Source organism: Lipophrys pholis (genome assembly GCF_963383615.2).
Source record: "Lipophrys pholis genome assembly, chromosome: 8".
NCBI lineage: Eukaryota > Metazoa > Chordata > Actinopteri > Blenniiformes > Blenniidae > Lipophrys > Lipophrys pholis.
The window spans coordinates 24,088,353-24,116,339 of record NC_137630.1 but is presented as its reverse complement, the minus strand read 5'-3'; the positions used below and the strand labels follow the sequence as shown (position 1 = coordinate 24,116,339).

The window sequence follows — 27,987 nt, the reverse complement described above, 5'->3', positions numbered from 1 at the left end:
AGGAAAGGCACCTCATTGAGGCATTCAAAGGAGATCAGCGAGATGCTCCCGACTCAATGTTTCACACAGTGATGTGGCTACCTGACTTACCAAAACATTTATTTTCTAAGTGTTGACACACCATAATGTATGAAAGAACTCTGCCTTGTGTAAATGACAAAAGACTACAAATCCCATCAACTCCGATCACTGGAATCTCATGCATTGAGGTGGCAGATGCAGAGTATTATAGTATTGTTGAACAGAAGATCTAATCTGGCAGAGAGAGTGGGACACAGAAACAAGGGGGGGAGACATTACTATTTGATTCAACAAAGTATTGAAAGTGGGGACTCCAGTAGGAGAAAGGGTAGATTTCAACAGGTCATTCTCTCCAGGTTGAGATTAGGACACCCGGATTTGGCTTTAACTGGGCTAAGAACCAATGGTCTTTGTGAATGTGGAAGAGGAGAGACTGTTCAGCACATTTTAATGAACTGTGATGTGTACAAACATGAGAGAATTCGTCTCTTCAAAAGACTTTGGAAAAAATGATTTTACAACTTTTTCACTAAAGACTTTTAAATACTTGGTCCTGAATTGTAAAGGAGTGAAGTAACGGCGGCGCTGCTTGAATTTATATGCAATACTAATCTGCACCTCAGACTCTGGGACGCTCTTAGCTCCTACATGGTGGTTACTGCAAAGGACTACAAGTGGTAAGGCAGCAATGCGCCAGGTGGCGCCCAGCCTGCCCAAAACGCATAAGAAGAAGAAGAAGAAGAAGAAGATCACGAGACTTGGCAACTCTCGAGCCACCTCTCGCGAGACTACACATCCGCACGGTAGAGAAAATGGAAGGCTTAGCTGAGTGGCTAAGCGAATAATACCGTAACTGGAAAATAACATGTTACATTGAAGGTACGCTCTCTACACTGGAGCACAGGCATGCAACCTTTTCATTCTCAAACCGGTACTATTGAAGACCGGTAGCTTTAGCGACGTTTTTACTGCCTGGCGCGGCGGTCATTACAGTTAGCAGTGAGCTGAGCGAGCTGTAGACAACAATGTCCGCCAGCAGTAACAAGACTCCTCTAGAGACTTAACGGGACTATCAGTGAGTGTTTGTGGCGTAGCTCATGAAAGACATTTCGTGTGTGTCATTCCACATGCTTGATGGTGAAATTAGTCAAAGCTGCCGTCTTATGTCTACTGAAATGTAATGTTAACTCCGCACTCACTAATGTCTGGTGTGGACAAGGATTTGCATAGCGTTTTACTTTCGGTACAAATGTAGGGCTTTAATCAAGTGCTGGCTAATGTTGGTTAGCATTAACAATATTACTGGAAATCTGGCGATTGGTACGTAACTCACAAGGCAGAAATAAAAAACAAGCAAACAAAAGCTCAAGAATCGCTTGTTTACTTATCAACACATAATTACGCAACTAAACTTACATCACACGACTTAAAGATGAATAAAACAGCTCAGGTAAATGAGAAAACCTTTAACCTAACAAATAATCCACTGGGATCAATCTTATTTGTTTGTAAAATATCAATGTGGGTATTGTTCGAAAATAAATAGCCTTATGAAACCTTTAGAGCTAATCTTTAACTTTATTTCTCATTTTCATCTTTTCTCGGGGTTTGGGTAAAGAGTTAGGGTGACTTATCAAAGTCTATGTTGTGGCTTGCCAAATGTATTGCCTTTCAACAACTCTAAACGCCCGAGGGCTATAATCCTTTATGTGTTGTGAAACTATTTGTCAAACTCAGATCCTGGAGGGCCACGGCCCTGCATGTTTTCCATGTCTCCCTGCTTCAATAAGGCTGATTTATGAGCAGCTCGTTATCTGGCTTTGTGCTGAATGTGGTGGTGAACCACCAGGACATTCAGGTGTGTTAAAGAAGGGAGACATGGAAAACCAGGCCCTCGGGGATCTGAGTTTGACACCCCTGGATCTAAATTCGTCAGAAAACCGACTGGGAATATAATGCAAACTGTACACCAGGGGTGTCCAAACTAGGTCCCGGAGGGACGGTGTCCTGCATGTTTTGGTTCTATCCCTGCTTCTGCCTACCTGAATATAATGATGATGTCATCACCAAGGTTGCGAAAAAGCCCAATGACAAGTCCTTCATTGCAATCAGGTGTGCTGCAACTGGGACAGCGCTAAACCATGCAGGACCAAGCTTGGACACCCCTGCTTTACACATTCTAAAAACCTGTGACTTTGGGGTCAGTCTGAATATCTTTTGCAGAGGTATTTGTTTTTGTGTATTCACCCTTTAAACAATCACTGTAGTGAATGTTCTTCATTGGATTGCTCACTAATTGAAATTATGTTCTAGGTGTGGAAAACTTCACCTGTGAACGTCAATATGGACCCACTGGAAAGTCATGTGATTGATGATGATGGTCATGATAATGAAGGTATATCTAATTTGTGTGTTTCGTAAATTGGCTATTGGGGGGGAAACAATATGATTCTTTCGTCATTCTGAGTATTTTTTTCTTCTTCTTTCTTTAGAGGAACAGCAAAGGCAATCAGAAGAGGCAGAGTTGACTGTCAGGCCGACTCTGTCACAGGTTACAAAGTCCTGGGGGTTTAGACGGACAACCATCGCGAGACGAGAGTTCATAGAGGAAGTCAGAGATCTAAGTGCGAGTCCTCCACTTGTTCGAAGAGGGAGAGGCCGGAAAAGCACTCGGACACCTGCGACCGCGAGAGACACTCCCCCCACACAGAACACTTCTCGTACAGCAAAGAGTGTTATAGATGAGTTACAGTGGTCCGCCCCATCTTCACCTGCCTCAGAGGATAGCAAGCCAGCCTCAGAAGCTTCTGCAGGAGCCGGCCTTGATCCCAACTTGTGGCAGGATGTTGGGTCTGCCTTTCACACTGCCTTCTCACTGTTAGGAGGGGAGGAAGGTCTGTCCATGACAATGTCAGATGCTCTCGGAGTCCCTGACATTTTAGAAGCCACAGATGTTGTTGATGCCTCCAATCCACCTGTTATAGAAGAACCTGAGACGCCTGATAATATGGATGACGTGGAGATAGTGGAACCAGTCACACCTAATAATGGGGCGGAAGACGAGATTCCAATATTTCGTCAAGAAGACAGCGATGACATGACTCTGATACAAATTAAGGAGCAGATGGCTTCTGATGTCAGGCAGGGAAGTTCAAGGGGAAGAGGAGGGAAAGGTGGGAGAGGACGGGCTCGAGGAAGGGGAAGAGCCAGAGGAAGAGGTAGGGGCAGGGGCAGAGGAAGAGGGAGGGCAAGAGGTAGGGCCCGGGCAGCCATCATTGACTTGAGCACAGAGGATGATGAAGTTGATGGTGATGAGACGATGTTTCTTGGTACAGTTGAACAGCAGCATTCAGTTGTAGTGATGAAAGAAAATGACACACACAGACCGGCTGAGAAGCCGACGTCACCTGTTCACTTTGGTTTTGGTGTGACGCCTACTCAGAGCTCAGACTTGGACTGCATGATCATAGATGATGATTCTGACAATATAAGCGTTGCAATTCCTGGCCAGTATGATGATGCAGCAGCAGAAGAGGGAGAACAACATACCAGGAGAGAGTTTCCAAGCATATCAGACACTTCCAGGTCTCTGTGCGGCATCTGTCAACAAAAACACGACAACAGGTGCGTTATGGTTTTTCGTTGTCTCAACTGGTTTTACTGAATTTGCATCGCTGAACCATGTTTCATTTTCACTTCCTCACGGTTACTGTTCACTGCTTCTTTCAGGTTCATGATGTGCTGTGACAGTTGCCAGAGGTCGTACCATGGCGACTGTGTCGGTATCAGTGGAACTGCCGGGGCTACAATGAAGAGCACGGGACAAGACTACATCTGCCCCACGTGCACTACAAAGAAGCAGAGCCTGCTTCAGTCCGAGTCTGACCCTTTGCTGTTCCCTGAACTTTGCATTCCTGAATGTTTGAGTCTAAGTCCTTACGGTGAAGAAGGGATGGAGCAAGAACAGCAGCTGCAGGACCTTAAGGTTTGAATTTGATTTGGAGTGTCGCATATTTTCTAATGGCTTTACAGGAAATCTTTAAACCTTATGTATGTCCATACATTTCACTAATTTCTGTGTCATTTGCATGAAAGGGGTTCAGTTCTCTGGGTTAAAAAAATAAATAAAAATCTGTCTTTAGGAGGCTGCAACAATGGAAGACGAGAGGAAAGAAGTTCCTGTGTTATGTAGACAGTCCGAACCTGAAGCTGAGATGGAGACGGACAGTTCTGTCCCCCTGTGTACTGGCCCCGGCTGTTCCAAGCAGGCTCTCCCAGATTCAGTTTACTGTGGGCCTGGCTGCATTCTTCAGCATGCTGCTGTCACTATGAAGACGATCTCTGTCCCCAAAGTTACCATCTCCCGAGGACGGGCACAGAGACGGACGGAAACGACCAGACCCACAGCAAAGGTAAGCATCTTCTCTGTGCACGCTGACCAGTGTGTTGAGGTTGTGCTATAAAATATCTTATTTTGTCTTCTCTGATGTAACATCAATAATCATGTGAAAATGTCACCCACCACAGGCTCAGAGGTCTGGCCGGACATCTAAGCGATTAGCGGCAAAAGCTGAGCAGAAACGTGAAGAGGAGCAGCAGAGTGACGATGAAGCACAGGAGGCAGCTGGTTCACCTAAAGCCTGCGACCCCAGTCTGACAGAAGTTCAGGCTCCTTCCATTCCACCACCTAAGTTGCACACAGCGTGTATGTATCGTTCAATACTCGTACACATTCAGCCATTTATACACAATGCACAAAAGTGCCGCTCATTGCATCGCACTTTTAGTGGATTTCCCCTTGACCATTAAACCATGCAGTTCAGTTATACATAAGCACAGTGAAACACACACACACACACACACACTCTGGAATGTACGTGAAAGTTCTTGATGGAATGACTCATAAGTAACAGGGGTCAGCAGTGGGTAAGTATTTAACTTTTTTTTTTTTTTTTTTTTAAACTCCTCTTTCGAGCATGTCTGTCAAAATCTGATGATTCACAATTCCAAGAACAACTGAACGCCCACATACATCTCGTAACTGGAACTTTTTTTTTTGTTTGTCTTTTTTTTTATACACGTGTAACATAAAGCGAGTCGGCATACGAGCCTGCGTCGGTTTTTGCTGAACGGATTTCGTTCCAATGGTTTCTGTATCCAGGTTTTGAAACTTACAGAGGTTTTCAGTGAGAAACGTACCTCAGTCTTTGGAGGGTTGAATGGTGAACGCACGTAGGAACTTTGACTCGGTAGGATTGGTGAACTCGATGGCTGGCCTGTAAGAATACGAAAATGTTCAGGAGGAGTTTGAAGTCAAGGTTCAGGATCTATACATTCTAAACAGTCCATGAAACAGTACTACGTGAAGGCGCTCACATTATGTTGCTCATTTTAAGGATTTTATCTTGCACATTTTTTTCTAATATTCACATTTCACTGATATAAAATAAAATTCTCATAGTTTCACTCATAAACATTTATTCTTTAACTAAATTTCTTTTTGTAATCTATTCCTACATGAAAAAAGGTCCATTCTCGCACAAAGAGAAGTATTTTTTGTTGCAAACTACAGCTCTGTCCAAGCATCAATCCTTAACCGTCTTTCAGCTTTTTTGTTTTTTGCCGATCGACAATAGAAAAAGGAATTTATAAATATACACATTTATTCATTACGGACTATGTGCAATCTTGAATCAGCCACAGTTGCTTCCTACTTATCATTTTTCAAGTACAATTAACTCGTCTTAACAATACAACAGCACACGTTTCATCCACTCTTGTGTATATTTTCAGTAAACCTTTTTAAGCAGAGCCTGGACCTGCTTGTAGTGCTGCTGTTCACCGCACGTTCCCCTCAAGTAACACAGCGAGTTTCTTTGCCCATCAAATCATCAAACCCACGTTGCTCCTCAGTGCCATCGAGCACAATGGTGCGAGTGCTCAGACCATACTGCTTTCACGTCAACGCTCATCTTTTCAACGTAGCGCCCCAATGGGCAGGCATCACTCCATGTGATCCCAAGAATCCGCAGCAACTCGCAACTTTTATTGGAAACTGGATTCCAAGTCAAGGAAGCAGTTTCTACTGAGCTTTGCACCAAATCTATGAAATGCACCACATTCCATAAATAATTTTCACCTTCCCTCACCTCTATGGCATGCTATACCACCTTCCAAATGTCTGGCAGAGCTTTTGGAGAACAAGAAGTCTCATGTTGATGCAGTTTCCTGTGTCTTACCTTACACTAAAAACACACACCTTGACCAGTTTGCATACAAGACATACCTGAATTAAGTTGGACAGGACCCTGGCTGAACGTGGCGGAACAGCTGGTACAAAAAAGGAAGTGGAAGAAGTGACTTCCCTTGGCTGCAGAGCTTCAGACGGGACGGACGGATTCACCTGTGCAGATGGTATAATGAGGTTGCACCTTGAGTTCTATGGACGGCGAAAACAGATCTGTTGTCACATTTTTCATGGAGAGGATTTTCAAGTGCCAGCCGACTGCCATCTGTAAACCGCTGCACTCCAGCGAGCCCGTGGGAAAGTGGATCACCGTGCTTCACGTGAAAAACACACTGCAGTTCCCAAGTCTTGTATGTAGAAAAGTAGAATTGAGCTGGACTTTATTTCTTCCGTCCTCAGCCTGGATAATACCTTCATTAGCATAAATATAGGTCACGTTCACTCAAAACTAACATGAATATACAGTCATGGTGGTGCTATTCCGAATCTTCAGTGTTTACGCACACACATACTTTCCTGTTCTTCCAAGTTTCCTCTCACTTTCACACACACACACGTTGACATTGATTTCTATACCACATTTGGTGGGTGTGTTCGTTTACTGACCAGGGGTCAGTACGTCTTATCTTTCTCCAAACCTTTGGCTAAAAACTGGCACCAAGAACTTATCCAGACTGTCACAGCAAAGACACTTGTTGTGCTGAACAGTTTGCACTTTGGTTTGCTTTGAGCTCACGCAGGCATTTTGAAATGAAGACCTAAAGATATATATCAAATGGAGTCTGGACAGTTCCAGTCACGTATACTCTGTGGCATATATATATGACAAAAAGCAGTGTGCAGTGCAGGGGAGACTTTCAACAAAAACAGATTTTGAAATCTGTAAAAGCCTCACAATAGTGGTTTTGCCCCAGTTGTCCAGATCAATCATGATATGCTGGAAAGATCAGTGGTCGATGACGTCCTGTGTTTGATCCTTTTAGAGCACTTTGTTCTGGGTTGCGTTAAGATTTCTATCGAGTTTCAATTCAACACCAGAGTCAGTTTGCAAATGGATACACCCGCTATTCAAACCGACTCGGTCAACTTTTTTCTGTATTTATGGCAGCATTCACACCCTCACAAATCGCTCAAACACGACAGTGACGCCAGGGTTTGTTTTAGCCCGTATAACTGTACACGCCTCAGATGAGGTCAATTTGAAAGGAACAGGATTAGCTGCATTTGTTTTTATTGTGGAAACTGAAATAATTTGCAGCAGCTGTGCTTGTGCAATCTTTGGAAAATGAGTCCAAAAACATCTAAAGTCCCATTTAGATAAAGAGGAATGATGTTTTCTCCACACATAGAAAGGAAATGTCCACATTTGACAAAATTGTTATTAGCGTTTTGCCTTGTGAGACCAGGGTTGACTGGTCTCACAAGTTGAGACATTACTCTTCACAATATATTTCACTTCGTTATCGCCTTAAGCAAATCCGCAATCATATGTCTAAAATACCAGATTCACAGGCACTTGAAATAATAGTAATCTACACTGATGGCAAAATGAAAATCAAACCTCGCGAAACAAAATGGCAGCAGGGAAAATGAATAGGGTCGTTTTGTAGAGGTCTCCTAGTTGTAGGAGACCTCATGAAGGCAGTGGGTTTCACACAAACACATTTCCAGTGAAGCTCTGACTAAGATGCGTATTCTTGTCTCAAGTCCAGCTGTTGTCCTGCCGGCGTCTCACAGCCTCTCAATGGGGTCGAGGTCACGACATGATGTAGGCCGACGCTGCATCGCCACGCCAGCGTTTCCTCTGGGCAGTTGTGACCGCAGCAGCAGTGTGTGTCCTGAGGAACTGTGGCGTCACTGTGTGGAACAATTATTCTCCGTAGTTTCATCTCTTGACTTGCCTTGTATAACTAAGTGCGTTCGTTGTCCAGGAGTGACCTGAACAGGATCAGGAGTGTATAGAAAGATGGCCGACCACTGCAGACATTAATGGGCATCCAAGCAATTCAGTTGATCTATTTTTTTTTCCTGCCTTCATTCAGAGAAAAAAGACCTGACGTTGAACGTCTTGAGCGATGGGTAGAGCTTCCGCCTTCAAAAAAAGGAAAAAAAAAAGAAATCGGTGTATGTACAGCAAAATAATATTCCAGCTTATACAAATGGGTTTGACATATAGTTGATCTTGATCTTTTGTGTCAACTAAACATTTGTTTTTGGAACCACCTATTCAATAACTTAAAGAACAACACAATACACGTGGCTTTTTTCTGTAGGGAGGCTATATGAGTAATAATGATAGGTTTCTGAGGTAGATAGTATTTTCTAATCTAGTTTTCATCGTTGAGCTTACCCTTGATAGAGCCAGAAGTTTGCTGTTGAAAGTTTGCCGGATAAATTGGGTGGCTTCTGGGTTATTGTTAAACTTTGTAAATTACCTTTTAAAATGTCCAACTTTGAAAGAGACAACATATCTTCTTAATCATCGAAGATAGTGCATGTAAAGATGGCAAAATAAGCGTTTTAAGTACTGTACCTGGAATCAAATCTCGGTAAGCTACTATCAAGCAAGAAACCAGTAAATCCAAATTTAATCAAATCAATTTAGGATGCTTTAGTAAACTCAGGAAGCATATTAAATTCAAGCTGTTTTCAGTAGGGCTTTGCTCTTTAGTCAAAACGTGTTAAAAGGGCAGAGCATCAAAATATGATTTTTTTTTTTCCCCCAATGAAACAAAAATAATATAAAAGGCTTTTTTGGAAATGGATGTACAATCGGTGTGTGTTCAAATACTGGCCGGTTTCAATACCATGACAAATGAAGCATCACACACAACTGGTTAATACGTCTCACAACCATGTCGAAGTTCATGGGTCAGCAGCGTCAGCACTCGATATCACAAAGTTGTCCAAAAGGTTTACTCATGCTCTTTTACTGCAGATGTTGTAATGTCCCGAAGGTTACAGAAATACTTTTACGAAACTTAAACTTTATTCAGATGAATAGTACCACAAATACAATGGATGATACAACCAGCTGTGTCATCGCTGCATCTTAACACTTTAAAAACCAGTGACCCCATTGATGGAGCAAACTGGAAGCTCCTCCACGAACTGCATAAAACAAATTGGACTTAAACAATACACTACTCATGTAAACATACAGAGATGTGAAAGAAAGTCGAAAAGCCTCAAACACAACCGCGAGACCAGCCGAAGTACCAAACACCAAAATCCATCTTGTGTCATTTATCAGTACACTTGCCACCTTTCTGACAGGAGCCCTCTGCTACTCTGGGCCACTCACACAAACTATACAACGGAGAAAGTAAACACTCAATAGACGATGTGAAGAAAACGGTATAAACTCCACAAAAAAAAAAAAGGGGGCTTGATTTGAACAGACTGTCAGTCCAACAGTCTGATTCTTCTAATAATACTATTTGATGTTAACAATACAGGATTCTTTACATTCATAAACACATAGACAAGTTATTTCTGGCTTATGGAAGATTCATCAGTTCAGAGTCAAAATAACATTATTCCTGGAAAAAATAGAATGGATGGTGAACCATACCTGCCAAACTTGCTTTTTATGATGTATGACAACAACATTCACGTTCCGGCTTCATTTTTTTTTTGTTGTCTAAAGATGAAATTGCGGATGCAAAGATTGACTTTTTTTCTGCTGAACTATCCTCCACGTCTTGGGAGAAATCTCGGTTCTTTGTTGCCTCATGGTGACTCTTATAATGTGGCTGAACATAAAGCATCTGTTGAGCTGTGACTCTACAGTCTCTGGTCTTTATATAATTCCAGTTGTTATGACTGAATTCGAAATAGTTTTATTACTGTCCGCCTGCACACAGTGTAGCAGATAAATCCATCCGTTATTTTGAAGAAATTCACTTTTTCTTTGGCCTTTTTTTCTTCTCATTACATCTTAGGAAACACTCACAGACTAAAGACACCGTATGCAATATGGTGGTGAAACACCTCAGAGTGAAGTCCTTTCTTTGGGATAACATGCACCCAAACACAATGTTAAATCACAACTTGAACAGAGTGAAACACAAAATGTTTCAGGTGTTGAATCCTTCTAACATTTTCTTTTAGTGGAATGCTTTTTTTTTTTTTTTTTTTTTTTCCCCTTCCCCCCTTCCACAAGCCTTTGACCTGGGGCTGTTTACATGTCCAGTGTGAGGTGATCACATGGGTTCGTGTGGCTTGAATGAGAAAGACAAGTGACTGTCTGCTGGAAACACTGAGACTGATTGCCAGAGGTCTATCCGGGACAGCTTCTGAGAACACAGGGACCGTTGTTGAGTTTACATTTACTAAGGTTTGCTAGAATCCCCTTTAAGAGGTGGAGTAGTGAGTTGAGCTTTCTTGTTATAGAATATAACAAGAAAGCTACTATGGTATCACAAGGGCAGTGAGCAATGTCACACTTTGACTTCATTCTTTATCTTTGTCAACATTTTGTTTCATCTTAATTTTCCTCAGTTTTCTTTGTGAGGTGCTGTTGAAGGTTATTAGTCAGCATGTCTCTCTCTCCCCCCCCCCCCCCAGCAGCAGTTTTTTTTTTTTTTTTTTAACCTTTTCAGTTTTTCAAGCCTTTTTACTGCAGAACACGGGCCCCCTCTAGTGGTCAATTAAAGGACATGCATCGACAAAAAGCACTGCTAATAATCCCCATGCTGTACTACTAGTATAGAGGTGGGCACTTCTGTGGAAGGGCCACAATCTTCCAACTTCAGCACATCTTGAAGGAAAGAGAGGAAACACTTTCCTCAAAACGCTGCAGAAAGCCCAAGAATGAATTATTGATCACAAATTAGTGTGCCGAGTATAGTCCAGAAACACCCAGTGCACTCTTCAATGCTATAACGTCAAATAATTCCAATCAGGTGAAAGTTATTTGGCAAAACAGCCATATTCCCTCTGCTGAAATAATAAATCCCCTTAAATGGACCCACCAGTGATTTATAGGCTTAAATGGTAAATGCCAACAGTACATTATTTACCACAAAACAACAAAGTTTTTTTCATACATATTCAGCTCTATCTAGCAAACACACACACACACACACACACACACACACACACACACACACACACACACACACACACACACACACACACACACACACACACACACACACACACACACACACACACACACACACACACACACACACACACACACACACACACTTCTGTGACCTATCACAGTGAGATCTGTCCTTATGTTTCCCCTGTAAAATGAAATGTAAATCACATAATAGATTCTGTTGTTAGTCTCGACGTCTTTAGAAAAGTTTGGTCCCTGAATAGTTAAAATTGCCTTTCGAGGTCTGATATTTATAGAGCCACGTGAAGCTGAAAAAACTATTTAACTCAGTACAGGTCAAAACAGGCAAAAGAGGAACTGTGTATTACTAATTTTAACAGTGTGGAGTGTTTCTGGACACCCTGGGGACTCGAGGCACCTTGAGGGCCCCGGCAGTCCTCCCCCCAACCCGCTGTCCTCACTCACTCCTCCCACATACCACAAACAGTTTCACACAGTAACCAGTTGTCATGATGATGGCTCAATAAAAAGTTCTCCCAACAATGTTTTCAATGGCAAATGCAAACAACACAATATAAATATCAAAACCACACTTAAAGTTTCAATATAACAAAAACAGATATGTACCACACAAAAAGGAAACTTTGATTCTGTCCGAGTGCAAGCTTTTTTATTTATTTTTATATATATATATATGGAAATGACCTTCCAACGTCACACTCATGAGCCTCTTCGAGCACATGTTTGACCTCATAAGTTTTTATTGGCTCTTCACACGGAGACAAGAGTAAAGAGAAGAAGCAGTGCAGTGTTTGAAGCACAGATGCTGTTTTTTTTTTTTAGTTTTTAACTTTATGTCATTCAGCTGGTCATTAAAGTATGGGGGGGGGGGGGGAGTGTTCATACCAGGGGCTGCAAAAAGCAGCAAGCGGCTTGCGGGGGTGTCCTCGCCACTACACTAACAATTCGGGGGGGGGCATGTCAGGGGGGGTTTCCGACATGGTGGCGTTGTTGCAGACAGTGTTGGAAGTAAAGGGCTTCCATTAAACTTCCTTCCGTATGGTCCAGTGTTAGCCCTCTATGGGGTTCCATTTCCAGCTTGAGGCCCAAGGCAACAACCTACCTTGCCTATACCCCATCGCCTTTGAGTATCAGAAAAAAATAAAATCCTAAACCAAATTAGACAATGGAAACAGTCTGCCTTCCCAAACATCCAACAAAACTTCAGCAGCATTGCATTGTTAATTAAAACCCAATATTAAAAATATGAAGTGAGGCAATCATCTGGAAACGGCAGGCTTGACAAACTAGCATAGAAGCTGATTGCATGTCCTCTCCTGACAAATCCACAGAACTGGACCGATATGCACAACTCACTCAACCCAATGCATCTGGAACAGAAAATGACTCATTTTCACCTGTAATAACTACTATAGAAATGAGTTTTGCCAAAATCTATTTTAGAAACAGTCTTTCAAGGTGAACTTTCAGAGTGTCACTGACGTCGGCTTCATTTTATTTGCCCTCTACTCTCATGTAGGACCGCCAGGGCCTGTAAGACCCATTTCTGTTCGGGACAGTTGTATGTTGCGGCAATAACAAGATAGCCATCTCAAATCTAACAACCCCACATGAACAAGCACAGGTGTCGATGGAAAGGAGACAAAATCCCCTTCAACTGAAACAAACTGAAAACAGAACAAGACTCAGAATTTGTGACATTCTGAGGCACTGGCTTAGGTCAGAGGATGGTTTGACAGAAAATAGGACAGACGCGGAGCTACATGGTTGTCTGATGAGAACAGAAGTACCAGTTATGTTCACAAATGTGGTTTAAAAAGACCTTGATGCAAACAACAATGGAACCTGCTCAAAGTTGTTGCACATAGTCTTGTTTTCTTCAGAAGAAAAAGTGAAAAAAAAAAAGTCTGTAACTGGTCATTCTTATTAAATTTGGAGAAAGGGGTTAACTATATAGAGGCTTGAAAATGATCATCTGAGTACCATTTCAGTTTATCTGGCTGTTTGCAATTGTGATCTTTTTATGCATTTTGGCAGAACTGCAAAAATATGCAGCGTTTCTGTTTGATGCTACTTCATACTTTTTGGCTATATTTTAGTTTTACGTTGAGGAATTTTGCCAGAGCCCGTGTTTTCTGTCCTTTCTAATTACTATGACTCCTCACATTTACATCATATCCTTGGATATATGTGTATTTGAAGAACTTCAGACTACTTTCACCTCAAGCATCAGCTCTGACGGCAGTGTTCTCCAGACACACAGAAGATTCACTGGCCCAAAAGCAGTAAATTGATTTTCAAAAATGAGATTAGCTTTCACTGGCCGGCAGGTGTCAAATAGTTTTGACTTCAACCATAAAGCCTAGATTTATGGGATTTCAGTTCAGAAACGTTCTGCACCTCTGTTTGCACACACGTCTCTGTCAGTGGAGCCCCGTGGAAACATTGTGGATCTTGTTTACTATCAGGGAAGTTGTGTTGTGATGGCACGCAGGCATTTTGCTGTCTGTTTTGTGAAATTTGCTTTATTCTGGAAGTGCATAATGTTACAAATCACCTCAGCAAAGCACAATGATCTTTGATCACAGACGGGCGGTAAAATCTTTGTTTTGGCCGATGTGATTAAAGCCGCTTCACCACACATGCACACGCATCAGAAAACTACTTTTAAAATTCAAGCAGAGCTGCTATATCTTACCATCTAATATTTTGCCATTTTAGTTTGTCATGTGTACATATTGGAAGAATATGCATCTTACTGAATTTAATGATACTTTCAAACTCCACTTATTCCTTCTTCACCAAATGTTATCGTTTAAAACAGAACAGAAAAGACGTGGAGGGAAAATAAACCCCCTGGACAAAGAAAGAAAGGCCGAGAATAAACCAAATACCGAGTGAGGTGAAGTCTTCCACTGCTGCTGCAGAAGAAAACTTCACCTGAAAGTCGACCATACACAGATGCCTAACAGGCTGCTGATCAGGTTCTAAGATAAAATAAGTAGGTCTTTTAGAAAGGTCACTCTTTTAGTTGTATTTCCTTTTTTTTTTTTACTTTTGTCACTTCTGCTTCTCTGTGTGCTGCAGACCAGCACAGAAGATGAATCAGAAAATCGAAGTTTCTCATATGTCCGTCAGTGAATGGGATGTACTTGATCAACATTTTGTACCTCTGTTGAGAGCGTCATGACTCTGTGACAAAAGAGGTTCATTTTAGGACAGATTTATCAAATCTTGTAAGGTTTTTGTCCCAGTATCACCTTAACAGAAAGTAAACGAAATCAGATATGAAGATTTTTTAATCAGACCCGCTGAAAACTACATGATTTCTAATCTGTAAGTTTAATTATATGACTGAGTTGCAATATAAAATAGAAAGTCCAATAAACATGAATGCTGGTTTTACAAGCAACACCAACATGAAATATACCCCCCAAAAAATAAGAAATTCAAATCATTAGTTTTATAATTGCTTAAAAAAACACCACTTCTTGTTGATAAATTGCAATTAATGAAACAATAGGAGCCGTGATGAACAAAGTGTACCATGTCTTTTACCTTGGATGAAGCAGATATAGAGGATGAATGGGTGGGGGAATAAAAGCACTGATGAATGTATAAGAGCTGGTCTGTAATGCCGAATGGGAAAGAAGAAGAAAAAAAGAAAAAAGCATCAGAAAATGTGAAGACTATCGCTTCTCCTTTCCATACCACATGTCAGTCCTACTCAATGTATTTTCACAATCACTCATTATTGGGTAACCAGGCTCCAGCCACCGTCACCCTCCTTTGACTAAAAGTGGGTATAAATGATGACGGATGACTCAGATTCTCCGACTCTTACTGAAAACTCCTCTGCCGTCTCACCGCCCTGATGCTGTCAGGTGGTGAAAAGCCCTCCACCTCTGGTAATAGGTGCTTTGTGATTCTTTATAGCGTCTCCGTATTCGATGGGGATGCTGCGGAGCCGCTTCTGCCTCACTCACTGTTTCTTCCTTCTCTACAAATCCACATACTGCTTCCTCAGCTGCTTTCTGTTTTCTTTCTGCCACTTTTTTTCCCTCTCACTTCTGTACAGTTTGTGGATTTAGGTTTAGATCTGCAGGTGCACTTATTTTGCAAGTTGAGAGACAGCCATGTGACGACAGGAGAGAAGATGCAATCCAGTCAGAAAGTAGGAGATGTTATCAGTCTTCTGGTTTCATGATTTGAGAAGTGACATTTTGGCACTGATTGACTTCAGTGCAGATCGGTTGCATGTAGTTTTGGACAATATGGCAAAAAAAAAATTAGGATCACTATATTTTTCCACCAAGTTATATATCAGTAAATAGGGGTTTATTTTGTTGATACTGTTAGTTTGAAGACCGCCCAGACTAAATTTAATTTAACCTTTCATCATAATGTCTCTTAGGCTTTTTTTGTAGTCAAACTGTGTACATTTCACATTTGAAAAAAAAAAACGACAACAAAGATAAGCAAGCAGCTGATCCACTACTGAAAAAAAAAAAATGTTGAAACCAAAAGTAAAAGAAAATGTCCTGTTTAGTTTGAGGCACATGCACTGGATTTTATATTCACTTTCAATGAGTAGGAGACTTTTTTTGTGTTTGCTCTCATTTAAAAAAACAATTATTCGAGGTGTTTTGTCTGCTTTGCGTTTGAGATACCATTAATATACCATTTAAATAAGCGTGGGAATACTTTATAACAAAGCCGCCCTTTGTGTCTGATTTTCTAATGAAAACAAATGAAATATTAAACTTTCTAATTTTGTTATCAGTGTTATTTCAGTAAACACAAGTGCAAATAAGTGTCCAAAGCCAAAGTTAATTATTACGAGCAGTGAGATGAAATCCTATTCTCATCTCACCGGCTCATCCCTATTTTATCAATTTGTTAAGTCACTACTATTTATGTCTCTTGAAATAAATTAATAAAAATGTCTAAACATTTGACATTCACCTAAACACTTGTGAGAAATCAAAAGGCACGAATAGACTGTACAGCTTATATATGTGAGTTTATATGCTAGAGTCCTAAGGTAACTTTTCTCCAGCTTTCATGAAGTGACCATAAATTAAAAAAAAAAGACATGTTATTGGTCAGGATGTCAATTTTTATGACACTATTTCTGCTGGAGCTATTGAGCTTACATGCTCCATATAGGCATTTAGTTATGTGTCTTACATTAATTAAATATATGTTAGTTTAATACCCCACATATTCTTTATTTATAATTATTTTTCATCTTATAACTCTAAAAAAGACATGTTGAGAAATCCCACCATTGTCTGCTATCAACAGAAACTACAAGAAAGAGCTGCGTTTATGACTATATCTGCATTTTATTCTCATTTGTGAGACTAAATTTAATCTGATGCTATTTCTCTGTTGTTTTAGATAACATCCTGTGCATTTTAATCAGACTATAATTTCACATGACACATGCGTTCAACAAAAGAACAGCCTTTATGAACTGTAGCTTGATATGAAATGATGCATCAATGGATTTGTATTTCGGCCTCACAAAGAAAAATGGTCATTTTCCCCAAATTCCTGTTCATCTTTTCTTTATGTTGGATGGGCACCAGAGAAACATTTTCTTCATGCTCAGCTGTGATCCATATGTGTAATACTTAATATTTAGATTGTTAGCGCCACAGGTATTAACCCCCCAGTATCTTGCCCAGAGGCTCTTAACCTCACCAAACACATCATATGTGCTTGAGAATGTTAAGGTAATGTAAAACATGTTCTACCACCATACCTTCTTTTTAAAATGAAATAATAAAATGTTATCCCAAATACAAATACTCATATTTTATAGCATGTACTATTTAGTTTCACTATTCTTTTCTACTATTCTATTCTATTTATTTATTTAGCTGGTTAGTTAGTTATTTGGTGTTTGTTTGTTTATCAAAGAAGATCACTCCTATTCATAAATATAAAATATTTTGTATATTTATTTTTAACCCTTCCAATGCCATGATTCTATGTGTCGTGTTGTGTCGTGTCGTGTCGTGTCGTGTTGTGTCTGATGGGAAAGCCAAATTTGTTTATTTCATGTATAACAAGCTTCATATGTAATTAAGTCTGATTTGTTTAAGATTACAAAACTTCTCATGTACGTATCTAAAGTTCCACATTGGTTTATGTGACAATCACTGCGCTTTCATTTTAGGGATGCACTGATGCCAATACTAATACCAGTATCAGGTCCAATACTGCACTTAGTAATCGTACTCGGAACAGGCACCCTGATACAGCCCTTCTACCATTGTGTGACGTCATGTCTCACCATTGTCGACGAAACACAGGAGAGCACGAGCGATGCTAGAAGTTTAGAGATTATCTAATATTAATGGGAAGGTTCCAGAAGGATTTTGTTCCGAGCAAAGCTACATGCTACACTTCACTAAAGTGTGACTCGTACATTAGTTAAGAGCAAGCTGGACTTGCACACAGCAAGCTCAGTCGTGCCTCGGTGTACGGGCTACAGTACACAGAGCAGTGTGTAGTCAGATGTTACGATCGGCCCTATATGTACTGTCGGCTGTACGGCTGGTGGAGGTGCACATAACGTCAACACAGAGGCTGTGCAGAGGCAGTTTGCAGCAAAGCATAGCCTTAAGTAAATTAAGGCTTAATGGTATTAAATATGTACTCATGTGGGTATTCATTAATAGGCGAATAGCTTATGGTTAGTACCCGTACTCTTTAAAAAAGTGGTATTGGTGCATACCTACTTTATTATATATTCACCAAATCTCTGTTCTTTCTTTCAACAGCTAATTTGGACAGTGAGACTACTGAGACTGACAATGAGGCTGTTCTGACTTCAGAGCAATGTCCAGAGGATCCGTCCACAGACGTTGCTATGGTTTCCCAGCCTGCAGCAGAGGCAGTACAACCACAAAGTCCCTCTCAAAAAAACACAGAGCAGACAGTAGATGGGGACATGGCAAAGCAGCAACCTGCAGAATTGGATCGTTCAGCCCCACCCGCCCCCACCGACGCTGATTCATCTCCAGCCACCACTGCTGCTACCAGACATCATGAGACTGGAGCCCTTATGGTCACTAAGACTGCATACGTCATCCCAAAGAAACCATGCGGATCACAGTCTCTGTCTAGTCATCCAGCAGCCTCAACATCGTCCCAGAAGCCTCCCTCAGCATCAACACCGAATGAAACTCGGAACCTGCCTGTATCACCAGCACCCAGCGCGCCCTCCTCCAGGCCCTCTCAGCCTAATAACCTGGTCAGGCAGAGCATCCAACGCTCCCTCACAGGCATCCTGTTTAAAAGGTGAGAATGACTTTACACACTTGTATGAAACCTACAGCCTGTTACCATTTGATTATCTACTTAGTGTAATTTAAAGTGTTTCTTCCAAAAAGATATTGGTATACACACACACACACACACACACACACACACACACACACACACACACACACACACACACACACACACACACACACACACACACACACACACACACACACACACACTGTCATTTTCCAATCAAGTCATATTATGCAACAGGACGTGAGATGCATTTGAAATTCAATTCCACATTCAATACCCTCGATTCCAGTCACCAGTCAAATTTAAGTCATAATTTCATTATATGTATGATAATTGGAGTATCCTGACCCACATTTGGAAAATATTTGACTTTCACCATTATTTGTTTTACAATAGTCACATGAGAATCTTGGCAGTTAAATGTGACCAGCAATCAAAGGTTGAGTAGTGATGCACTATTTGTTGACTAACTCTTTCCATTTAAGGGTGTGTGATTGTGAGGACTTGAAGATGTCAGAGAGTGAAGCTGCCAAACTTGTCGCCAGCATTGAGATGGAGATGTTCGACATTTTTCGAAACACTGACAGCAAATACATGAACAAGTACAGAACGATAATGTTCAACATCAAAGACCCAAGAAATAAGGTTAGTTGATCGAAGCCCTTTCAATTTTAGAATCTCCACTCTACAGTTGAGCTTGACTCACGATATGGAAGATGAGTTTTGTGCTTGTAAGTAGTTTTGGTTTGTACTTGACTAATTAACGTTTGAATTTCTCGTTTTTACCAGGGCTTGCTCTACAGGGTGGTACGTGGAGAAATTGGGCCCTTCAGACTGGTCAGGATGAGCCAGAAGGATATGCAGGCTGTCAAAGCCCCTGAGCCAAGTCCAAAAGAAACGGCAGAGGTAAACAGGAACCCAAGTGAAACAAAACAACCTAAAATAAAGCTGATGATTTATAATTTTTTTTTCTGTGAAATATCATTAAGTGCTTCTCCCTGTCTCTGTTTAGGCTTCAACTACTAAAGAAGGAGGTTTGCCAAAGCCTGAAGCAGTTAAGATTGATCTACCTGCTTTAAATCCCATTCGGCCTATTAAGAAACCTGAAAAGATGGTGCGTACCTGTCTTTTTTTATGTGAAGTTCATTTTAGCATATTTCATCAGCTCTATGTCACACTATTTAATTTGATCATTTTGGTATTTTTGTCTTGTTGCTTCACAGGAACAGAAGAAAAGCGTTCCCCCGCCAACTGTGAAGACCAAAATAAAACAGCCAAGTCAGACTGCTGCTGTGCCAGATGTTTTTGCCTGCATGCTTAAGGACACGACCTCCGAGCACAAAGCTCACCTCTTTGACCTGAAATGCAAAATATGCACAGGTAAATTTAAACCCAAGTTCAGCAGGTTCACTTTCAAGCAACAAATTAACAATTGTTTACATTTTTCATTATTTGATGTACTTTGTTTTTCTTCTCTCACAGGCCAGATGCTAGCTGTGGAAGAAGAGCAGCCGAAAAAGAAAACACAAAAGGTCTCTGTATCACGAGAGAAGCGTGAATCATCTTGGAGAAGTTCTTCGGGGATTGACTCCCCCCTGCGGGCACCACCTGACTCACCTGACATGACTTCTTCATCGTCCTTCTTAATGGAGTCTCCTTCCAACCTCGTCATTGACTCCCCTGTATTGACCATAGTAGAATCGCCTGCCTCTCCTTTAATGGAGTCTCCGGCCTCGCCGACTTTGGATTCTCCTGCTTCTCCAGTCATGGACTCGCCTGCATCACCAACTGAAGACAGTGTCAACACTACTGCACTGAAAAGAGGATATGCACCAGTTGTGATACCAACTGTTTCCACAGTATCGATCACACGCCGAGACCCCCGTACTGCAGCAAATAGATTTTCAGCGTCACCGAGCATTACGTCTAGGTTCAGTGATCCAGCCCCTCAACAAGCTATCTCTCACGGTCTTAAAAAAGATAACATTGCTTCTCATGCAGCACCAGCACCCTCTCGACCACCGACGAAAACATTGCCTAAATCTATACTGATGAAGCCAACTTCCAAAGCAGATCCCAGGATTTTTGGCACAACGTCAAGGTATTTAAAGAACAGAAAATATCATTATAAGCACCCATTTTCTTTGTTTTATGTAGTATATGTTACACTGAAATCAGTATGTCTGCAATACAATATCAATGTAATAATTGTTTTTGTTTAATTGTGGCTTGTGTTGTAGGACCATGGTCTCTCAATCCCCAGCAGAGGAGACGGTTCAGTTCCTGGCTAAGCAAGATATATTGTGGAAAGGTTTTCTGAACATGATTACTGTAGCCAAGTTTGTCACCAAGGGATATCTGGTTTCAGGATCCGCTGAAAATCTTAAAGTGGTACATTATTTCATTGACTGAGTTTTAAAGAATTTTAAGATTTAGGACTGTCAAAGGACATACAGTAGATGTTAAACACATTGAACTTTTGTGTTGTGTAGGATCTACCTGACACCATACAAATTGGAGGGCGAATATTGCCCCAAACAGTCTGGGAGTATGTGGCAAAACTGAAGACCTCATTGACAAAGGCAAGACTATCTTTCCTTCTTAATCTTGTAAAATTGGGGGGGAAAGTGTCAGTACTTTACTTGACTTTGTGTTTCGATCATTAGGAGCTGTGTGTGATCCGGTTTCAACCTGCAACAGAGGAGGAAGAAGTGGCCTATGTCTCCCTGTTTTCCTATTTCAGTAGCAGAGGTCGTTTTGGTGTCGTTGCTAATGGTAGCCGTTCCGTCAAAGATGTCTACCTTGTCCCACTCAGTGCTAAAGAACCGCTCCCATCTATACTTCAACCTCTTGAAGGACCAGGTGTGACAATGCTTTCACTTTAAATGTTTGCGTATCTCTTGTATCACCGCCTAAATATTTTCCAGGCTCAACATGAATCACTTGTATTTATACTTCAAAACGTGACCAAATCGGAAAACTTGTATTTCAGTTTCAGTGTCACATGTTTATAATAGGAGCAAGGGAAGCTGCTCTATCAATTTAAAAAGAATCCCAACTTTATTTTTAATTATTTTTCACTTCTATTTACACTCAGAAATTACTCAAAATTGTATTGCATTGCATTACTTTGATTTCTTTTTCTTTTCTTTGAGTTCCTAAATTGGAATATTTGAACATGTTTGACAATGCAACAGGGCAGTAACTTTTCCAGTTGCAATTGCAACAAAAATATTGGTTTTGATCATTTTAGTTGCGGATTTTTTTCACATCCACTCAAATAAGGGATGTCCCGATACTGATACCAGTATCGGGTATCGGGTCGATACCAGGCATGAGTACTCGTACTCGTACTCATAAAACTGCTACCGATACCACGACACCCAATACCGCTTTACGGTAGCGTGCGTGTCGTGTATTTTGACCTACTACGGCTGCCGTAGTTGAGACGGACGCAAGGCATTGTGGGTATTGTAGTGTTTGTGTTGAGTTATCCTGCAGCGGACCGCAGCTCCTCCGTGTATGTTCGGTGTGTACATAAATAAAAAGCTCAACTTAGCGGTTAACTCCCTTGCCTCACCTTAAAGCAGGACATGGAACTCAGTTTCTGAGATGAACACTTGTATTTATTTGCCAGTTGATTTTATGTACAGCTTCATGCTAGACCCGCTCTGCATAAGCACGCTCGCTCTCTCATGCACACTGGTCAAGCCAGCAGTGCATCTGTTTAAGGGGACACTCATGCAATGTTTTCTAACAGTATATGTAGCAGTGCCATAAAAAAAACTAATTTTGAATGTCAGTATATCACAATGTGGGAATGTTGTTCACATAACATCTGTGGAAAAATTTTTTTATTGTGAAACTTGCGAATTTCAGTTTTCTTCCCACAATTGTTAGTTATGTATTTTCAAAGAAATAATAGAATATGTGTAGAATCATTTATTTTTTTTTTTTTTTTAATATTTCATTTATCCATTTCTTTTTTTTTTTCCCTCAGGGCTCGAACCAAACCATCCCAATCTTCTTTTGGGTCTAGCCGTTGTTCAAAGGACAAAGCGTCCAGGAAGCTTGCTCCAGGAAATTGAAGAGAAGAGACCCAATGTTCATATGGCCAAAGACCCTGCGTGGATCCCAAAACCACCCGTCCTTTATGGTTCAGACAAATTGGAAATATTCCAGCCCTATGATCCAGAGACTCCTACTAGTACTACCCCTCCTCTTGGATCACCGTCTTGCCCGGGGTCACCATCAGACTCTTCTTCCTCTGGCTCAGTTACAATCCCGTCTCTTTTGACTTCCACGAAAACAACTCCTCCTGTTTACACCTCAGCCAGTGTCGTTGCTACACAGCCAACATCAAGTAGCAAATCTGACAATAACCCCACAACATCCAAGGACAAGAAAGCATTGCAGTCCATCCTAAATAGTTTGTACAGCCGTAAATCATCTGATTCCACAACCTCCTCTGATGCACATACTGCCAAACCAGTGAGTGCTAAAAAGATCTCTGCCTCCTCTGACGTGTCCAGGTCAATGATGGACCCAATTGTCCAACAGTATGGACAGAAGTCCAAAGTTAAAAAGATGGAGGAAGAAGAAAATGAATATGATCGTCCATATGACCCAGAGGAAGAGTATAACCCCGTAATGGGATATAAAATGGTTGCTCAACAGACCTCAGACAAAGTTGAGGCAGAGGATGCAATATTATCAGACTCTGTGGAAGACGATGTGGCCTATGATCCAGAGGATGAGACAATCTTTCAAGATATTCAAAGTGACGCTCCTGCCACAAAGCCACCAGTGCCAGCTGATACGTTAGTTTCTCTATCATGCCCAGCACCACTTTCTACCTCAACCCCAGTGCAAACGTCTGTTCCGACTACAATTCCATCAAACCTTCCAACAGGTACTGTGGTCGTCTCAGCTGCAACACTGAGTGAACAACAGCGCATGCTTGAAGAGCTCAATAAGCAAATAGAAGAGCAGAAACGGCAGTTGAAAGAGCAAGAGGAAGCACTACGCCAACAAAGAGAAGCTGTGGGCATGTTCATGGCTCAGTTTTCGGTTTCTGATGCCGTCAAGTCTCCTCCAGGAAAACCTTTGCCCTTGAACAAACTGCCATCTTTGCAGAGCAGCAGCATCAAGCAGATGGGGTCAAAGCCCTCAGAATCGACAGACAACGCTGGCCAGCTAAAAGAGACCGCAGGCAGTTGTAACATAGAAAGTGCAACAGATGATCATAATGTGAAAATTGAGACAAATGCCATTGTAGCGCAAGATGAAATGCAGGAAAATGCAGAGGACTCCAACAAATCTGCTGGAGAAATTGAGGATTCGGATGTTGCTTATGATCCAGAGGATGAGTCACTTTTTGATGAAATTCAAGAGGATGTATTTAAAGGAAGTGATTCCCAATCTAGAGCAGGGTATAGTGGCACTCACCAAGGTATATCTCCAAATTCATACCACAGCAGAAAGCACATGTCCTCACCAAAGAAACGAAGTCGCCATGATAAGGACCGCCATAGAAGTCCTTCAAGACAGTCACAACAACGTTCTCCTTCACATTCCCGAAGACATCGAGAAAGAGATAGACACAGAAAAAGTGAAAGAGACAGGTCAAGGCACAGAGCTCGAGATCATTCTGAAAGGCACCATCGCAAAGGCCACACTACACGCCGGCATTCTCATGGACAGGGTAGGTCATCATCTTCTTCTAGAAAGAGACTTTCTATGTCCCCTTCCCCCAAACAATGCAGCGGACCCTTCCCAGAAGTCCTTGAAACATCACAACCTGCAAGTGTTCCAGGTCATGGTCAAGACTCTGTTGCCGTAGAGACGAGCACATCATCATCCTTTTCGGGTTTTATCAAAAACGATCTTGGTCAATCTAAGTTAGAATGTAACCTTGTTAAAGACAGAACTTCCTCTCCCTGTTCACAGAAACAGCTTCATAATATCAAGCTTGAAATTTCAGAACCACAAAAATCTCCATCACCTCAAAAACAATTAGTGACATCTGACCCTGCAAGAGCTGATGGTGCCGCTAATACTTTATTGAAAGTTGAAAAATCCTGTTTACAAGATGCTCAGTTCAACAGCAAAATTGTAACAACAATTCCTTTAAGAGAACTTGATCCACCCATTAGAGATTCTCCTGAGAGCCCTGATCCAGAGCCACAGTTTTTGAAACCCAGCTACACTGTAAAAGAAGAAAAACAGGATCTTGTTGATGATTCCATTCTTTCTAATGATGGCTACACAACAGACGTACAACAATGTATTCCTTCTGGTCAAGAAGTTGAAGATCAGACAAATGATAAAACATTGGATTTTGGATTTGTCCTAAATCTACAAACTCCTAGTGTCAGAGATCAAGGAGTGATTGCAACAGGTACACAAAACACAGAAAGTCATAGTTTGAGGGATTCAGAAATAATTTGTCCTGGTTCAGGCCCTGAAATACAACAGAAGTTTGTAACAGCTACCTCTAATACACTCAGAGCAGAATCAATCTTAAAAAATGAGAGGGAATATCCATCTATGAAGGGTGTTTTGACAGATTGTTCTGATAAAGTGGACCATCTAAATCCAGATGCAAGGCAGTCCAGTCAATTTGATGAGGAAAAGCAACAAGTACGAAAAGAAGAGAGCTCACATGAAGAAAAGCATGCAGAAAGGAAAGACACAGGGCCAAATTTGCATTGTAAAACTGGTGGCCCTGACATGTCTTGCAATAGACAAGAGGTTTTGCATCCAAATATAGATGCTAGGAATGCATATTCTGATTGCAGAGGTTCAAGAATAGCAGTTGCCAGTCCTGATACAAAAAGTCAGAATCAAGGTTTGAGTCCACTTTCAAAGGATCTAAATAGGAATGGGTCAGAATCAGACATAAGAAATGACTGGAGAGGGCTTGGTCATAGTAGACCAGATCCAGGCAGAGAAGGGCCTTCTATACAAGATAATTGGAGAATCCATCAGGCCGATAGACAGGGAGCAAACATGCAGATACAAACGTCTGGTGTAATTGGCGAATGCCAAAAATTTGGACAATCAGGGCCTGCGATGAGAGATGCAAATATGCAGCCTTCAAGTCATGCTAGAGGACTAGGGACTGTTTCTTTTTTGGGGCCAAGACCTGAAAGTATTCAACCTGACAATAACGTTCCAATGCATGACAGAGGAGGACCAGTGCCAACTTTCACAGGTCCTGAAGGTACAGCTCCAACTATGGACGTTCAAAGACCAGGTCTGTTAGTAAAAGGTCCTCAAGACTTTTTAAGACCAGAACCTGAAAGAACAGGTTTAGCAATGAAGGGTCCTGGGCCTGATGTGAGAGGATGTCTAGGTCCACAGTTTAGAAGATCAGCACATGACAGTCAGATACCTGACATGAGAGGGTCAGATATAAGGGGACCATGGCCTGAAAGAAGAAGTCCAGGTTTTGTTGGTCCAGGGCCATTGCAGCATGGACCATGGGGTCAGAGACCTGATGATACAGGGCCAAATATAAATGGTCGGTGGTCTGACAGGCAAAACATAGAAGCTCCAGAATTCAAGATACCCGGTCCTGAAAGCAAAAATCCATGTTTAGAGGGTTGTGGGCCTGAAGGACCAAGACCTGCAGGACCAGATTTAAGTGAATCGGTTGGAAGAAGTCCCGAAATTGGTGTTCAAAGGCTTGAAGTATTTGGGGCTCCAGATTTTATAAGACCCAGACCTGAAAGGAGGTGCCAGACCATTAAGCCAGTTGGGCCTGGAGGGGTAGGACTTGGTTGTCCAGAGTTGAGTCTATCAGGTCCTCAGAACAGCGGCTTGTACATGGAAGGTGCTGGACCTGATCAGAGAGGGCCTGGTGGTCCAGATTTCAGGGGACAGCAGCCTGACAGAGATTTATTCATGGATGGCCGTTGGCCTAACAGGAGAGGACCTGGAGGACCAGAGTCACGATTACCTCAACCTGAAAACAGTGGCTTATCTACAGATGGTCCTGAGCCTAACAGGAGAGGACCTGGAGGTCCAGAGTTCAGAGAACCACGACCTGAAAACAGAGGCTTATTCACTGAGGGTATTGGGCCTGATAGGAGAGGGCCTGGAGGTCTGGAGTTCAGATCAACAGGTCCTGATAACAGAGGCTTATTCAGGGATAGTCCTGTCCTTGATAGGAGAGGACCTGGAGGTCCACAATTCAGGAGACCGCTACCTGAAAACAGAGGATTGTCAAGAGAATGTTCTCAGCCTGAACTCAGAGAACCTGGGGAACCAGATTTCAAAGGCTCATGTCCTGACAACAGAAGCTTATCTGTGGATGGTCCTAGGCCTGATAGGAGAGGACCTGGGGGTCCAGAGTTCAGAAGACCCGGTCCTGAAAACAGAAGCTTATGCATGGAGAGTCCCAGGCCTGACAGGAGAGGACCTGGAGATCCGGAGTTCAGGGGATCATGTCCAGAGAACAGAAGCTTATCCATGGATGGTCCTGGGCCTGAGAAGAGAGGACCTGGTGGTCCAGAGTTCAGAAGACCAGGACCTGAGAACAGAGCCTTATGCATGGAGAGTCCCAGGACTGACAGGAGAGGACCTGGAGATCCAGAGTTCATGGGAACATGTCCAGAGAACAGAGGCTTATCCATGCATGGTCCTGGGCCTGAGAGGAGAGGATCTGGTGGTCCAGAGTTCAGAAGACCAGGTCCTGAGAACAGAGGCTTATGTATGGAGAGTCCCAGGTCTGACAGGAGAGGACCTGGAGATCCAGATAACAGAGGCTTATCCATGGATGGTCCTGGACCTGAGAGGAGAGGAGCTGGGGGTCCAGAGTTCAGAAGACCAGGACCCGAGAATAGAGTCTTACGCATGGAGAGTCCTAGGCCTGACAGGAGAGGACCTAGAGATCCAGAGTTCAGGGGACCATGTCCAGAAAACAGAGGCTTATCCATGGATGGTCCTGGACCTGAGAGGAGAGGACCTGGAGGTACAGGATATATGGGACCACAGCATGAAAACAGAGATGTATCAATGGAAGGTTCTGGGCCTGATAGAAGAGGTCATGGAGGACCAGATATCGGAAATCCATGTCCTGACAACAGAAGGCCACCCTTTGATGGTCCTGGGGATGATCACCGAGGACCAAGAGGTCCAGATTTCAGAGGCCCTCCAGATTTCAGAGGACCACGGCCTGAAAACAGAGGCTTATCCATGGATGGTCCTGGGCCTGATGAGAGAGGATCTGGAGGCCCACATTTCAGAGGACCATGTCCCGAGAACAGAGACTTTCCCATTGCTGATTCCGTCCCTGATAGGATAA

General features: G+C 42.0%; 1 protein-coding gene across 1 annotated transcript; it reads left to right on the top strand.

Moving 5' to 3' along the window:
• Positions 1-805: 805 nt before the first annotated feature.
• Positions 806-27,987, top strand: LOC308112793 (death-inducer obliterator 1; the record flags this gene model as incomplete). Its single annotated transcript, XM_080468556.1, has 18 exons — positions 806-900; positions 2,335-2,416; positions 2,514-3,645; positions 3,751-4,006; positions 4,164-4,433; positions 4,549-4,726; positions 18,155-18,674; positions 19,163-19,322; positions 19,467-19,583; positions 19,690-19,791; positions 19,901-20,057; positions 20,160-20,778; positions 20,918-21,068; positions 21,170-21,259; positions 21,344-21,539; positions 22,678-23,895; positions 24,260-24,381; positions 26,515-27,987. Exons 2-18 carry the CDS (start codon positions 2,365-2,367, stop codon positions 27,985-27,987), a joined length of 6,813 nt encoding a protein of 2,270 aa, XP_080324682.1. The 5' UTR covers positions 806-900; positions 2,335-2,364.